Source organism: Elgaria multicarinata, chromosome 9, assembly GCF_023053635.1.
Source record: "Elgaria multicarinata webbii isolate HBS135686 ecotype San Diego chromosome 9, rElgMul1.1.pri, whole genome shotgun sequence".
In the NCBI taxonomy this organism is placed as follows: Eukaryota; Metazoa; Chordata; class Lepidosauria; order Squamata; family Anguidae; genus Elgaria; species Elgaria multicarinata.
Genome location: NC_086179.1, coordinates 30557372 through 30574360, shown reverse-complemented (window position 1 = coordinate 30574360; position 16989 = coordinate 30557372). Strand labels below are relative to the sequence as shown.

Sequence of the window (16989 nt, the reverse complement as noted above, 5' to 3'; positions counted from 1 at the left end):
CGCAGTCCGTTGGCTTCTTACCTGCATCCATCCGCGGTCCAAGGCCCCCCTCCCCCTTGGTCCCTTACTGGGCTCTGCCGCCGTTGCCACATGGGCGGCGACGGCGGCAGGGCCCGGTAACTCCCCCACCCTCCTGGTTGAACCGAGGGCTCAATTGAAGAAGCCGACGGACCGCGGACGGAGGCAGGTAAGGCCCCCCCCTCCCCCCTGGTCCCTTACCGGGCTCTGCCGCCGTCGCCGCACGGGCGGCGACGGCGGCAGGGCCCGGTAATCCTCCCCACCCTTTTTTCCCGGCATTACCTGGTGCCACTCCCCTCCACTGCGGAGCTCCGATTCGGAGCCGGAGCTCCGCGACGAAGAGGAGCGGAGTATGGGCGGAGCGGCGTGGAGCGGGGGGTCTGTGCACACCCCTAATTTGTATGCAGGCAGCAGTTGATGAAACTCTCTCTTCATCACAACAGTTAAAGCTGCAGGAGCCCTGCCCTCTTTTGTATCTGGTCAAGAGGGCAGGGCTCTTGCAGCTTTAACTGTTGTGATGAAGAGGGAATATCACCAGGTGCTGTTTGCATACAAATGACAGCTGCTGAAATTCCCCTTTCTATACAACTGTTAAAGATATAGGAGCCCTGTCCTCCTTTCCATATGGTCACCTTGACAAAACATAAATAGGACTCTGGTAAATAATAGTTTACAGGTAAAGTCCCCTGACTAAGCAGTCAGATGTATAACACAGCAGAGCAAATTAGACCAAGTCTCTAAGAGAATGAAACCGCTACTACTACTATTTGCAGCCCTAATACTGAGTAGTGAGGCAACAGGAACCTGCTGTGCAATCTACAAACTCTTTTATGCAGTTAATGGTATCTCTTCACACCTGTAACATCTGCAAAGGCTGGGAGTTGTCTTCTGGGCTTAATTAGCTAAATTGGGCTTTAGCCGGGCAGATGCCTTTCAACTAATGGACGGAGTTTCCCACTGTGCTCTACAGGAAGCCGAAGAGAAGCAGGAGGAAAATGGGAAATGTATATACAAGCCAAATAATGATCAACCAGCATTTGAAGAGCAAGTCAAGGGACTGTAGGTTGCCTTGGAAGTGTTTATATCTTGCAGGAGTCAGGAAGTTCCAGTTATCTGCCTTGGAGTTGAGCCAAGCAATGCCACTAAATCAGGACCAAATCAGTGATGGACTGAGCTCAGACCAGACAAACTGAGTCACAAACAACACACACACACACACACACACACACACACACACACACACACACCTGAAGCCATTCTGTTCCAAGTTCCACCTTTGTAAGAATCTAGATCAGATCAGTTTTTTTTACTTCTATATCGTCATCAGACCATCACAAAGCAAACTTTTTACAAAAGATAATAGATATCAATACAAAAATAACATCTTTACATCAAGTTAACACAAACCCAGATCACACTGAATGAACTTAAAAATTTGGATCTCTGGCTAAAAGGAGTAAAATGTACACTATTATATATACAATTATATAAAATCAGTCATGAACTTAAAGTTCAGAATTTCCCTGACAAAGCTCATTTCCTCCTTGCATCAATTACTGTTGAAAGAAAATGTGCAGATTCCCAGTTTGAGACTTCTGAGAAGCTCCTGGAACGCTAGATTTCCCTCTTTTTTCTTTCTTACTTTTTCTTGGAAGAATGAGGGACCTTACTTGGAAAACATTTACATTCAAGAACTCACATAAAAAGAATAATAAAAAAATATACCATGTATCTTGTCTTGTAATTGACAGAATATGCTGTACAGCATCAGACAGCTTGTAACATACATTTCATACAGATTTAGCATTTGATTAAATGTATTTCAAATGATGCAAAGGTTGGCACTGTCTCTGATGTTTTTAAATAGATTACTTTCCAATAGCCAGTAATTTTTCCAGTCTGGTGCACTATGTTGAACGAAATACGGTAGAGCCCAATGACATCTGTGTTACAAAATCATGATTTAAATCAAAGTAGAGACTGATGTTCTGTATTTATATGTTGGCACCTTGATCCTACAGAAACTGATGGCTACTAGTCATGATGAATATGGGCTTTTCCACACGGGGCTTATATCATGCGATCCAGATTGGTTATTCACGGATGTTTGTTGGTCCTTTACACGTCATCGTCAACCTCTAGGGCCCCTCCCTTGGTTTATGATCTTTTATCCCACCATCGTAAAGTGCGGGGGGAAATCCAGTTTTTCTCTAGGAAGCGCTATGAAGGGTTTTACTTACTGGATGTACTTCCTAGTGGCATGATAACAGCAGCACCATCTACTGGCTGAAAAATGGGACATATAGAACTTGCCAAAAAATAAAACAGCACATGTCAGCCTATGTAAAGGAGCTAATCTTAATACCACGTAGAATCTGGAAGCAGAAGCCCTGGTAAGGATGCAGGATGTGATCCTCATGTGGTGAAGCACTAAATATTACCAGCAGGATCAGAGGCAGTTTGCCAGTCATTACAAGTTGCTGGGTACCACAAGCAAGAGGGTGCTATTGCTCTCATGTCTTACTGTGGGCTTCCCATAGGCTCTGGTTGGCCACTATGGAAAAAGAACACTGGACTAGATAGGCTTTTGGTCTGATCCAGCACAACCCTTCTTATGTTCTTATAGTCAAAATGGCACATAGATGATTTATACCAAAATCATTTTAGCAATATGTTATGCTTAAACTTTCTTCTACAGTTGAACTTTCCTCTTAACATGATCATCTAGGAAAAGAATAAAACAATGGAACAATTTAGCAGTAACCACATAGAAACTAAAACAAAAATGCAAACAAAACACACAATAGCAGGTAAACATCAGAAACTGGAAACAGTTCCAGTAAAAGCATTTTCAAACAAGGGCGTTTTTTAATGCTCACCTACCTGAATGTGAGGTACATTGCTGGGTGGAATTCCAAAAGCTAGGCAATGCTACTAGAAAAGCCTGAACTTGAGTCTCCACAGGGTCATGGACTGTTTAACCCGGCCTATCCAGGAGCTGTAGCATACAGGTAAGTCCAAGCGGGAAAAGATTATCCTTGACTTATGAGATCCTAAACTGCTTAGGACTTTGAGGGTACAATCCTATGTATGTTTAAACAGGAAAAATGTCCTACACCTCCCAGCATTCCTCACCCAGCATGGCTGACTGGGGAATGCTGGGAGTTGTAGGACTTTTCCCCCCTGTCTAAACATGCATAACTTTGATAATAACCAACGTCATGAATTGGGCCTGGAAGCAAATTGAATGCCAATGCAACCCAAAGAGTATTAGTGTAATACAGCCCTGTAAATAAACCTTCTAAAGTTATTAGCCAGCAAAAGAAAGAAAGAAATAGTCTGTAAGAAAAAACAGTCTGAAAGAAAAAATAGCTGCACCAAGGAGAGGATTTCTCTCTTCCATCAGCCTCCTTGACTTCTAACCTGGGTGCAAGAAGAGAAACAGAGAGCTCCATTCCTTCTCCACTCATGTGATTCCTGGTCATCTATAACTACCAAGTTAGTGCTTAAATATTTATTTATTATTAAAACCTATGTACCACTTCATACAATAAAATCCGTAAATACGAGGCTAGTCAAAAGACCAGGCTCCCAGCAGCAACATCACTGCCATACTGTAGCTGGACATGATAGTTTCTGCTTGTATACAAATACCTCTATGCAATTTGCAACGTTCCGGCCCGGCTAAATACCAGTGCTATATTATTAGTCATGACACAGCAGCCGTTTCAACCCCTGTTAAACGCTTAATTGACAACATGGTGGCTCATGGGATCTGGCCATAAATATCCTAGACAGTGTGATATATGAAGTCTAGAAATTATTCAGTCAGACAAATTACTTTGACTGAAGCTGCTGCCATCACAATTTTAAAAAATAATAATAAAAAATATTGGGATAGAAGGTTCTCTTTTTTTCTCAGTCTTTTGCAGCCTCCTCACCAGTTGCTGCTATTAAACAGCTGCTGGGAGGTGAGGGTGCTCTCATTGGGGGTTTGCTTATCTTCTAGATGAATAATGTCCCTCTTTAACTCCTCAGCAGCTGGCGTCCAGCCGATGTGTGAGAAAGATGCTGACAGTTATTGGGAAAACATTTGGAATGGACGCAGCTGCCAAAAAATCAGAAATTACTGTTGCCAGACAAGGGTAGGGAAAGATTGGGGGATATTAATGCCTTCCATGGCTCTTTCACATTCCAGATTCCTTATCGGAAGGAGTTATCGCCCGTCGGGACCCAGATATTTGATAATTAATTAAAATCACAAGAATAATTAAAGTCCTATTTAAATTTGTTTTATTTTTGATCATGTATCGTTCTTATCTTAATTTGCCTCTTTTCATCGTGGTCTTTTATTGAGTCTAGTTTTGAGGAAGAAATAAAAAATTGCTTTGGTGGGGGTCTGATTCTACTCCGCTGTATATGCATACGACTCTAGATTATCTCCACTTGGCCTTGGGAAATATTTTCCCCTCGTTCCCTTTCAACATTTTTGGTTCTTTTTAAAATATTTAAGCCCTTAAATTCTTGTTTATTATGAGATATATAGCTATAAAAATAGTTTGTTGTGAATAATTATATGAAAGCCACTGTGATGGTAATGGATAGAGTTTGTACATGGACTGGTGAAATACGGGTTCAAATCCAGGCCCAGTGATGAAACTCACTGTGTGACCTTGGGTCATCTCTCAGCCTAATGTACCTCAGAGGGCTGTCCTGAAGATAAAATGACAGAATCCTGCCTATGATGCCTTGACATCGTGGAAGGAGGAGTGGAAGTTCCATCATGGGGTGCAATGTCATTTGTATCTATTTCATAGATTTCTTTATCAAAACTATTCATTTTACTGCAAAAATGTTTATTTAAATTATTTATTACATTTCTGTACCACCCAATAACCAAAACTCTCTGGGCGGTTCACAACATGAGCGAAGATGCATAGGATTTACGGGTTGTGAAAGATACAATTCTGCAGATTTGACAGTTGTGGTGAGGGGGGAGTTTCACCTGGTGCTGCATGCATAACAATGACACTGGCTGGTTCCCTTTTCTGTACAGCTGTTGAAGATATAGAAGGCCTGTCCTCCTTTCCAGATGGTCACCCTACTGTTTCTCAGCCCCAGCCCCTTATTTCCTGCAATGAGCAGGGGGTTCTATGGCCTTATAGGCCCCTTCCAACTCGACTATTCTATGATTTAGGATGAATCTAGACCAGCCTTCCCCACCCTGGTGCTCTCCATATGTGTTGGACTGCAACTCCCATAATTCCCGAACAGGATGTTAATTGAGCAGCCACAATAATTTCATAGACTCATAGAATAGTAGGGTTGGAAGGGGCCTATCAGGCCATCGAATCCAACCCCCTGCTCAATGAAGGAATTCACCTGACAGGTGGCTGTCCAGCTGCCTCTGGAATGCCTCTCGTGCGGGAGAGCCCACAACCTCCCTAGGTCATGGGTGCCATTATACTGTGTGCAGTGACCTCACTGAACAAGATGCTCTTTTCATAACTTATGCCTTACATTTGATCATCAAGTTTGAAATCATGACAAAGAAGACGTTATCAGATGTATATATCTATCTATCTGTTTCATGAGCCTCAATTATTACAGGGACAGCAGCACTGAAGGACAGACCCATTCTCCCCAACATACACACAGACACAGTTCTGATCTAAATCACACCTGCAGAAAGAATACAGGCCCATAGATCATTCTTGTCTTTTTTTCCTTTGCAGGCAAGTAAGGGGTGGTGTGTCTGAAGGGGTGGGACAACAAAGGTGTATAAAATTATGCAAGGTGTGGACAGGGAGTAAGTTTTCCCCCTCTGTCATAATACTAGAACCTAGGGACATAATTAAATTGCCTGGAAGGAGATTCAGGACAGATGAAAAGAAATATTTCTTCACATAGTGCAGAATTTAACTATGGAATTCATTGCCACATGATGTAGTGAGGGTCACCAATTAAGATGGCTTTAAAAGGGGATTAGACAAATTCATGGAGGATTAGGCTACCTTTCATCTCTTGCTTGTGCGCTTCCTATGGGCATCTGGTTAGCCCCTGTGGGAACTGAATGCTGGACTAAATAGGCCTTTGACCTGATCCAGCATGGCTCTCTTGTGTTCTTAGGTCTGATAGCAATTCAAGGGCTGGGCGCATGGAATATTAAGGAAATGTGTGTTTGGGGGAAAAGTACAATGTAAATGGCAGATTACTATGAAACAGGAAAGTAGAAGTATGGGAAATTTGGCACTGACGATTTAGGAACCACTTGGTGGCTTTATAAGCAATATTGTCAGAGATACTCAATATTTCTTACAATGTTGAGTGTCTCTTCTGCCTTCTGATCAGCATGGCAACCTCCCACCCTTCTCCTGAGCTTGGAGCTGGTAAGGGAAGCAAAAGAACATCCCTGCAGTTATTCTGCCCTTCAGAAGTGTTCTATGTGACACAGATAAGTTTGAGTGGGGAGGAGAGAAGGCACTCCTGTCCTGAGACACTTGGAGTAGCTTCGATGCTCAGCATGTGTGAGATAAGCCCCAAACCTCCTCCAAGTCAGGAGAAGAGTTGTGGTGACCACTGACCACATATTTTGGCTAGCTCCTAAAGCCAATCAAAAATTTTGAACATCTAAACATTTTAAAAGCACTGTAGTCTTGTGTTTGTTTGTTGTTTGTTTATAACAGTCCCAAATAAAAATATTGCATCTGAAGTTGTTATTTGTTATTACACAGGGCTGGAATATAACTTCAATTAAAGATGTGATCCAAGTAAAACAATGCAAGTCAGTTCTTTTAATACAGCCCCTATGAATAATAGCTCATGGTATTACGGCAACAACATTAATATCCATGGAATGCAATACAAAGGCCATAATTGTTGTTTTCAAATAGCTCAGATATATATGAACCAGCGCATTCTTGGGAAGATTATGGCTCTTCTTAGGTAGCTGAAATCACTCATGTGGTGGATTTCGTGCCTGAGGACTTTGCTCATGGAGGCTATTATTACCATAGCAATGTGCAGCCCATTGCATCTTATTGTCTAATTATTTATTATTCCCGCTTCACCTTGAGTACTGAGAAGAGTTCAGTTCCAAAACTCCTCTTTAGTCAAAATGTGTTGGTCAGCTGAACTTGGTGCCTTCAGGATTCAGGGCTATCATAATAGTTAGACCAGGAACAAGGGACTGTTCTAAGGGAAATTTGTTGTCTGCCACATGTTTGGCCTGCAGCTCCCATAATCCGTCACCATTGGCTATGCTAGCCAGGATTAATGGGAGTTGTAGGTCAAAACATCTAGAGGACTATATGTTCCTCACCACTGTTTTAAAGCGGCATGTACAGAGATGTTGCTGCATACCTAATGTAAAGAAATTAATGTCTGTGTGCCATTCCTGAAGTACTTCTTCATACAGCGCATAGTTAAATTATGGAATTCACTACAACAAGATATAATGATGACCACCAATTTGGATGGCTTTAAAGGGTGGGTGGGTGGATAAATTCCTGGAGGAGAAGGCTATCAATTGCTACTTGTCCTGATGGCTATGTGCTACCTCCAGTATCTGAGGCAGTGAGCCTGTGTGCACCAGTTGCTGGGGAACATGTGTGGGAGGGTGCAGTTATACCATTTCCTGCTTCGTTGGTCCCTGGTCGACAGCTGGTTGGCCACTGTGAACAGAGTGCTGGACTACATGGACCCTTGGTCTGATCAAGCATGTCACTTCTTATGTTCTTAAGCTGTTAAAGGGCTACAGGAAAGGGGAATTCAGGCAGCAGGTGAAGGTAGATCCCTAGGTGTCTGAACTGTCCTTGTGAGATGTCAAGATGGCAAGCTCAAGAGGTAGCTTGACAAGGCACACAGAGAAGACTTTGTGTTGGAGTCCATGAGGGAAAAATGTCTTTTAAAGGTGAACATGTGCGTTTAATGGATGGATGTCTGCATTCAGAAATGCTTTGTGTGATCTTCCTACATGCTGGTCTTAAAATTTGTGTCTAGCTCCAAAGATTTTTTGTTCTGTCATATGTGCAGCACATTGTAGCATGTCATCATATCCCCCAGAATTTCTCAGAGGAGAACTGCTGAGAAGACGATTTTCTGTCCCTAATTTATTATGTTTAATTCTTCTTACAGACTGCGTGAGTCTGCCTGTAATGGAAACTGTGAGAAGTCTGTTTGGAGTCGTCTTAGCTCTATTATTGCAGGCAATGAAGAGTTTTATTGATTGATTTTAATATAATGACAATACTTGGTGCCACACTTGAAACTTGAGAAGCTGCCACCAAAGGCAAAAGGAAAGAAATGGATAGGAAGAGGACGCCTTGACTGACTTTTTAAAAATATCCTCTGATTATTTCTCCTAGATCCTTCAAGCCTGACTTTGTTCTCGTCCGGCAGCACGCTTTCAGCATGGCGCTAGGAGAGGACTTTCGAAGCCTTGTCATCGGCCTCCAATATGGCGGAGTTCATAGTGTCAATTCGCTTTTCTCCATCTACAATTTTTGCAGCAAACCCTGGGTGGTAAGTGGTGTTCTTTAACTTCCTTACATGGAATGAGAGGTCTTAGAGCCAGCTCAAACTCTCCCACTGCAGGAGGGCTCTGCCCACCCACCTCCATTGCTGCCTCTGTTGTGTCTTTCCCCACCTATGTCTCCCAGCCCCCCAATGTATCGCCCACTCTTGCTGCTGCATCTCCCAACTTCCTGCTGCCTACCTTCTCATAACCGCTGCTGCCCTCTTAAGAGCCAACTAGACTGTAAAAAAGTGGTTGGCACAGCTCTGCGAAGAGCCAGCCAGGCCCAAATGCCTGGCTATGGTGCGTTCTTACTCAGAGCCAGACATCTGGGGTAGGGGTGTCCCTGAAGGTCTCTGGCAGTACAGGCAATCTCCCGAGAGACTCCCTCCCACAATGCCTGGCTCTGAACAAGGACCCATCAGAGTCAGGCATTTGGGTCTGCCTGGCCAGCTCTCTGCAGAGCTGCCCCTGTTGCTTTTTATGGCTGAGGTGGCTCTACAAAGAAAGAGAGAGGGAGAGGAAGAGAGCACCTTCTGGCTCGCTCTGAGAAAATCCTCAGAGCAAGCCAGAGGCCAGGTGGTGGTCAGGTCAGGGTTGGAAAGCCAAAGGAGCGCTCAGTGATCTTTTACTCTTGGCCCATTCTGTGTGTGTATCTGCTTTTGGGTGTATCAGGAATATTTGTAGACTGGAGGTAGTAAGTTACCAGCTTAATGCCTAACAGACTGCATGGCTAAGCCGACAGATGGAAGCTGAGGTCTCCCACGTTTACCACCTGGTGGGCTTGAGAATCCTGGTGGGCTTGAGAATCAGAGCACATTGCCATAGGAAACTCAGGGCTTTATGGGTGCTGCAACAACCATGGGCCTGCCCGAATGTGTTATTGGTTGCAACAAGTTGCAGGTCAGTCACTGAATTTATTGTTTTCCACTGTCCTGGAATGAGGTATTCCAGAAGATTAAAGTGTTGTCAAATCCTAGCCAACGTGGGACCAGGATGCTTTAGAGATCAGTCCCTGCCCATTCTTTGCGATCCTCAGCCCTCTGGAACGTGCTCCCTATTAAAATCAGGCCAGCATCTACAGTTTTAACTTTGCTTAAGACTTAACACTTTCAGCAAGCATTTCTTGAGGTGTGACCCAGTCAGTTATTGTTCAACAGATATTATTTTATTGTATTTTATTCTTATCTTATTATATTAATCACTTTGGTAATTTTATTGTAAAGTGGTATACAAATCAGTGAAATAAATAAATAAATAAATAAATAAAGTGCAGCTATTTACCTGGTGAAGGGGGCAGACCTCAATGTATGGATTTTGTAAGGGCACCTGTTCTGCCCCCCTTTCACGGATTGCCAGGTGCCCTTTTTTTCTGCCATCCACTCATTGGCAGAATTGGATTTTTTTTTCAAATTTTGAAAATTTACACAAATTCACAATTTTGAAAATTTGCACTTGCGAAAATGTGCAAATCTTCCCCGAAATGTGCATTTTCAAGTTTTAGCCTGTAGGAGAAATAGTCATTTTGAGCCGGTGTTTTTTTTTTTTTTTTTTTTTTAAATCATGTATTTTTCTACAACTAAATTTGTGTAGAATTCCTGAAAGGTTTTTTTTTTAAAAAAAAGAGTGTGGAAGTGCACAGAATCCATACAACTTGGAAAAAGTCAGTCCACAGTGGAACCCATAGGTCACATTCATAGAAATCCATTTTATTCTTTTGTGGATTTCTCCAGCATCTCTACTGCTTACTCTATTTCCTCCAGAGACCCATGAATCTAATTATGCAACCACCTCTTATCTTAGTGGGGAGGAGCACTGAAATCATCTAAGTCCTGTGTTACGTTGGCTATAGCTAGACAGGGCTTTATCTTAGGGTGATCCCTGGGATCATCCCTGTGCATCCACATGATGCACAGGGGATCCCAGGATCAGGGAAGGATAATCCCTCCCTTGCCCCGGATCTCGCCCTACACTTTAGGCCTGGTTTTTCCGTGGTCTTGGGCTGAGCCCAAGATCGTGGAACGTGTGGCCGCGGGCTGCGGTTTGTCATGGCTCAGGAGCACTACACCCATTGAGGGTGGGGTGGGGGGAACGGGGGAAATATTTTTTTAAAAAAACAACTACCTTTTGCGCACGAGCGCTCGTGCACTGCTGCCTCTTTAAAAATAAAAATGGCGGGCGCGATGCCTCTCCCTCCGAGGTCGTCGCACACCACGTGTGAACAGAGGGGGGATCCCGCGATAAAACCATCACGAGATCTTCCCCCCTCCATCGCACCATAACAGGTAGGTCTAGCTAAGGCCGTTGTCTTCATAGTAGCCTAATAGCAACGTGCCAGTGATTATCTTTAATGCCCTGCCCAGCATTTTTTCTGTTTGGAACCCTTGCACTTAATTCATGTCTATAAAGGGGCATGTGTCTATATCAGGGTTTTATGTAAGGTAAATAGGGGTGTCAGAACAAGAAATCTCTGCTTCAGTTGCCAAGTAAAAGATGTTGTGCTTACTAATGTTTTTATTACGGCATCTTAAGTTGTTTCATTGTATTGGGCTGCCCAGATTCTTGCAGACCAGATGAGCTCATGGGATCATGCTGATAGGACTCTTCCTTCACCCACTACTCCTGAACAGAATCAAAGGGGTTGAATTGGTTGGCCATAGTATTTGACTCATTTGATTGGATGTGGATCAGATATGCATTTCAACCATGACACACATTGCTGAGATCATCCCTGGCAAGAAATACAGATTTTTATTATAGCAGAACTATTTAGGAATTAAGGGAGCAAAACCTTGGGAATGAACATTATTCTGCAGATACGTAAGCTAGAAAGTGGAGATTTGAAAGAAGGAAGCTGCTAGTCATTATTTTGCCGAAAATGTGCTACATATAAAGTATCGAAAGAATCTACAGTTTGATGCCACCTGGAATCAACAAAGGTCTGCACAGTGTTAATAGTCTCTGGCCATTTCTACACCAGAGGGAGGGAAGGGGGAGGTTCTCACGAGATCCTGATCACGAGATCCTCCCCTTAGTCCACATGCGGGTGCGACATCCTAGGAGGAAGGAGGGTGTCACACCCACCATTTTTAAAATTTATTTTTTAAAGGACCTGAGTGCACGTGAGCTCCAACGAACAATGAGGTGTTTAAAAAAAAAACCCGACCCCTCTCCCCTCCCACCCCCGATTCCTCGTGGCCCAGCTCCTTCTCTCTACTGGATGGAAGAAGCCAGGATGGGCGGCCACACCTTCCTCAGTCTCGGGTTGATCCTGAGACCACGGGAAGAATCAGATTTTTCCAGGGATTATTTTTCCCTGGGAAAACCTGCGCTCATCCCCCCCTGCCCCCAGGAGACCCTGTGTGTCATTTGGACACACAGAGACTTGGCCATGACCAGCCCACATTTTTGGGCTGGTGTAGAAACAGCCTATGTGGGGTGAAGCTGGGGATATGATCATGCTGGCCAGCCTTGCGTTAGATGCTACATTTTCATAGGATCCTATGCATATAACTTCATTCTCACAACCTGTGCACTCCAAAACTGGAATTCACAGGTGCTATGATTCAGGGCTACGTCCTTCAGGTTATCTATAAGTAGGCTCCTATGCAAACATTATTCTAACATGAGGCCTTTGGACAAGAGGATGTAGGAGCAACCAGTGCAATAGTGCAACCCTCCATACATGCACAAACACACAATATTAATGTCTGCATAAGAAGCAAGGTTTTTTTGCCTGTAAAAGAAGGATGACATTAGTATGTTAATGTATAATGCATCTACATAAAGTAATTTTGAATAAGCATTCTGGCCACTCAGTATTACAGGGATTTGATGCTATTAGCTCTGATCCCTGTTAGGAGCATTATGTTTCCAGGTTGTTGAAGACTCTACTAGCTCTCCTTGATGGATTGAGACTTAAATGTTCTCCGTTAAATATTGATTTTTTTACTGACCTTCAGGGACAGTGAAAATTTAAAATTCAACTTATATAATAAAGTTTAAGGAAATAAAGCTAAGTAGGAAAGCAACTACAGGCCATCCATTTGAAATGTATTTCATATCTAAATTGTCTTCTTATAGTGGCATTTGCATTAATGCCATTTCTCTGCTCCGGTCCATGATGTCTGGGATCAGCCTGAACATAACATGAACAGAACACCAGATTGGGATGGGAGAGAAATTTGTCCGGTCCAATTTTTTATGAGAATTTACCGATATTCACTCTTTCTCGAATTTAGTGCCACAGTTCTTCACTAAAAAAATATATGCTCACACGAATGTGCATATCAGGGAAAGTGTGCTCCCAAATCCATTTGTTATGGAACTATGCTCACAAAAATGTGTACAGTGATGAAAATAATACATAGAATGCATCTGTGGGGGAAATAACTTGCAAAACTGAATACGTTAGCCAAATGTGTGAACAAAATGTGAACATTGAAAAAGTGTGCTAAAAATGCACACTTTAGGAGAAGTGCACATGAAAATGCATACAAATTTAAAAAATATAATTCGTACATTGACACAGAATTAGGCCAAACCAGACATAAGTTTGGGAAAGTGAGAAACTGAATGAAACTGAAATTGACAGATTCACACATCACTATCACCTCCCATGTAAACTGAGGCCTCCATCTGAATGGTCAATCATGCAAAAGCTCCGTTTGCATGATTTATCCCTCTGTCTTTGTGAACAAGGTTTGTGTTTGTATATTTGACTGTGCTACATGACTGCGCGGTGGCTAATATTTGTCTTTCTTTTGCTTGTTGTGTCTGTCCTCTCTCTCTCTCTCTCTCTCTCTCACACACACACACACACACACACACACACACTCATACACACACATGTGCAAACCTCTTATGTTTGCTCATTGAGCTAGTCAAAATAGTTTTATTTTCCTTTTCTCGCAGATGTGCAGCGTCAGTGTGAGTGGTTAAGAGAAACAAACTGTCTTCTTTGTGCTGCATCAACAACCTGTGTTGCCAACAATAATCGCTGGGAATATGGAGAGCTATTTTATTTAGTCTCTCTCATCTGATCTGAGTGAACATAATGGCGACGTTCTGCTTCGCCACATGTTGCTAGTAGAACATTTCTGGATTTTCTGAAATATTGAATTGTTTTCTTTGAAGGAAGCATTTTGTTTATTTAGATCTGTGATGACAGGCAGTGGTATGTCAGGGACATACAATGTCACTATATCATTTTGCACTTACTTTGGGTTATAGAGGCTGGGCGCTTTAATTTTCCAGGCAGTACCTAGAGTTACTCATTTATTTTTAAATGATGGGTAAGATTGTTTTTGGAGCAAGGGCTTGTACATTTCAGTAGATATGAACACCCCCAGCACCAACACATACCACCAACATCTTCACAGAGTTCCTGATAGTGAAGTTGGACGACGCAGAGGCATTTATACTGACAAGAGTGTCATGACAGCTTTTAGTCTAGGCATTGGGAGGAGGGAAGAGATCACGCCTTCAGCAAGGTGTTACTGACGGAACAGTGTCTATTAAACTGGGGGAAACAATGTATTTTAAGAACATTTCTTTTTATGAATATAAATATAGAACACAATCAGTCCAGGTAACACAGCTGCTCCTCCTTTCTTCTTTTGCCAAGGGATTTGTGTTCTTGGCATTCATAGTAAGGCCTATTTAATTGTTGTTTATAACAATAGTGGAGAAAAAAGAGACGACTCTGGTGCTGTGCGCGAATGAGCAATGAACGTTTTATTATTTCACGATGTAAAAAGCTCAACGTTTCGGATTCGAAAGAATCCTTCTTCAGGAGCTGTAGTGAACAAGAAGGGAGGGGGGGTTCGGGTAGCAAACTGCAATCCTGCAAAGGCAGTTTGCTTAATTAGAAAGCCTCAACGTTTGTTAAAATGTCCTGCTATCAGAACTGAAGATATTTTTCTATGAGTTATATGAGCAAGTGGCCAGTGGAGGCTGGTGGTTCTGATGTCAGTGCGGCCGTGAATCCACTTCGGGTTTCAGTCATAACCAGTTAGAGCACCTTGGATAGCTCATTTAGAGTTCTGACTGAAACCTGGAGCGGATGCACTGCCCCACTGACATCGGAGCCACCAGCCTCCACTTGCAATAGCCATCCAGTGTATAGAACCACTGTGTGGGTCAGAAAAATGAGAGAGATGCTCCTGAGGAACAATGTGGTCTGAAATGTGGAGGCGGGGAAAAGAGAGAAGCAGTCCTTCCTCCCCAACACTTCCAGCTGTCCCCAAATGGTACCTGAGGTTTTGCGCTCTTTGCAGTATTGTTCCTGTGTGATGGTGCTTTACTTTTACTCATTAGATCCATCATTAGAGAGGCAATTAAGGGGACAGAACTGAAGTGGGGACTAAACTTGCTGCTGGAAATGCCAGCGTTGGAGCTGAGGTTTGGTTTTGGGCATCTCAGTTTATCCCAAATTTCAACCCATTTACTTTTCTCCATCACTGGAAGTAGCTGAATGATCTTTATAGCCCTACTTCAGGCCAGGTTCCATTTATTTGGACCACTAGATGGGATGTGTGTGTGTGTGTGTGTGTGCTTTCCTTCTTGCAAAATTACATAAATCCTCTTTCTTTCTTTTTAGTTCTCTCAGCTAATTAAGATCTTCAATTCTTTGGGTCCTGAGAAGTTCCCTCTTGTAGAGCAGACATTCTTCCCAAGCCATAAGCAAATGGTAAGTGCCCTAGGTTTCTTTTTTGTGATGATACAATAGACAGTGGAAGATTCTGTGACCCTGCGGGCAAGAGGGAAAACCATATACTATGTCTGACAGGTAGCAGAGCAACAGCAAGAATGGAATGGCATTCAAAAGACCCCCTCCTCCCCCCGCCCCGCTCAGCAGCACATAAAAAGTCTGCAAAAAATGGTAGCTGTGACATTGTGCCTCTGCACAGATATGTCCATCCTAATGTACTTCTCCAGTCTCTTGATGATGCACTCAGTTTTACATCAGCAGGCCTGACACCGGATGCCACGAAGCCCATCTCCTTCCCCTTGCCTGTGCTGCAGCTAATGGCTGCCAGCGCTCCAGTTCTGATCAACATGCTTCCTTATAATATTCTGTGTATGCCTGTCTGTGTGCTGTGCATTGAAAGTATCATAAGGAAAAACAACATTCAGGACTACAGTGTTGGTAATCCTCATTGTCTGTAGAGAAAAACGCAGTAGCAGTTGGAGGACAATATTGGGTTCCTCAGCATTGGCAGCTAAACACGTTGGCTGCCAATGCTGGCTAGCCCCTCCTATGCCCATACCTCAAAAATGACATCAGCCTGCCTTGTTGTCAACAATGTCGCGTTTGTCGGGTAGGACGACATTCAGAACAAATGCTGCCATGTATTTAGGAATATGCGTTTCTTGTCTGAGCAAATTGGGACAGTATTTGGGAAGATGCTTGGGTTAGTGTTCGAACACTGGGGCTGCACTGGTACTGCTTGTGATTCAGCGATGAGCACGTAAGTTAAATAAGCTGGGCATAAGAGAACTTAACAGTATATGTAACATCACTGTAGTCTATTACACACCTATATCAGCATAATTCAACGAAGGATGCTTGAAAAATGTGACCCGTTCCCTCCCTTTATAGGATTCTTCATTCTCCCTACCTACCCCCATAGTCTTCCTTTTGAGGGTTTTCATCCTGTCAGTGTTCCAACAGACTCTAGAATTGCTCATTATTTTCGTAAAATGTCAACAGGTCCTATAACTATTTACACAGTTTCTTTTCTCATAATATGAATGAATTTAGAATGTGTTAGTTCGCTTTTTTCTGTATGTTTATAAAAGAGTTTTGGAATATTCAGGAAGATCTTTGGGAGCAAAGCTTCCACCTAGTGCTGGGCTGAAACCTGCCCCCTATTTTGGGGAACTTTCTCTCTCCCTGCAAAAGCGGCATTGTTTTTTATGCCTCTTTCGCAGGGAGGGGGGAAATTTAGAGAATTTTTCTCCTTGGGGAAGGGGACAGGGTTTCCTTTTTTTAAAAGTGTAGCCGATTTCTGAGGGACTTTCTTCATATTTTTTAGATTATTTTAAAAAAAAACCACCCCCTTCCTGCAGCATTTGGATGAGCTCAGCAGTTCTTAGCCTATTGGAGATCATGTGACCCAGTCCTCCCCAATAAGCATCCAGTAAGCACTCCTGGGCTCCTGAAAATGCTGGGGGTGTTTTAATATAAAAATAAAATCAAGGAAGACCCTTTAACAACTGGCTACATTTTAAAAAGTATGTGGAACCCCTCCCAATGAGAAAATTCTCTGAAATTCTCACCTCTCCCAGACTCTTTTGCGTAAGTTTTCATTCCCCCACCCCATGAAATGGCAAAAATGGAATGGTCAAAATTTTTGGCACAACACTACTTTCACCCTCATATTCTTTAGAACTGTAGGGCAGCATATTCAATAAAAATTACAGGGAGCGAACACCATCACACCTCCTTACCT

At 42.9% G+C, this 16989-nt stretch overlaps 1 protein-coding gene across 1 annotated transcript in view; it reads left to right on the top strand.

The window, feature by feature from the left end:
* The window catches only part of SYN3 (synapsin III), a 229331-nt gene that overhangs the window by 26936 nt on the left and 185406 nt on the right, over positions 1-16989 (top strand). The window contains exons 4-5 of the mRNA XM_063133450.1: positions 8385-8541; positions 15135-15224. Of these exons, the coding sequence (XP_062989520.1) occupies positions 8385-8541; positions 15135-15224 (247 nt within the window). The remainder of the gene's footprint in view (positions 1-8384; positions 8542-15134; positions 15225-16989) is intronic.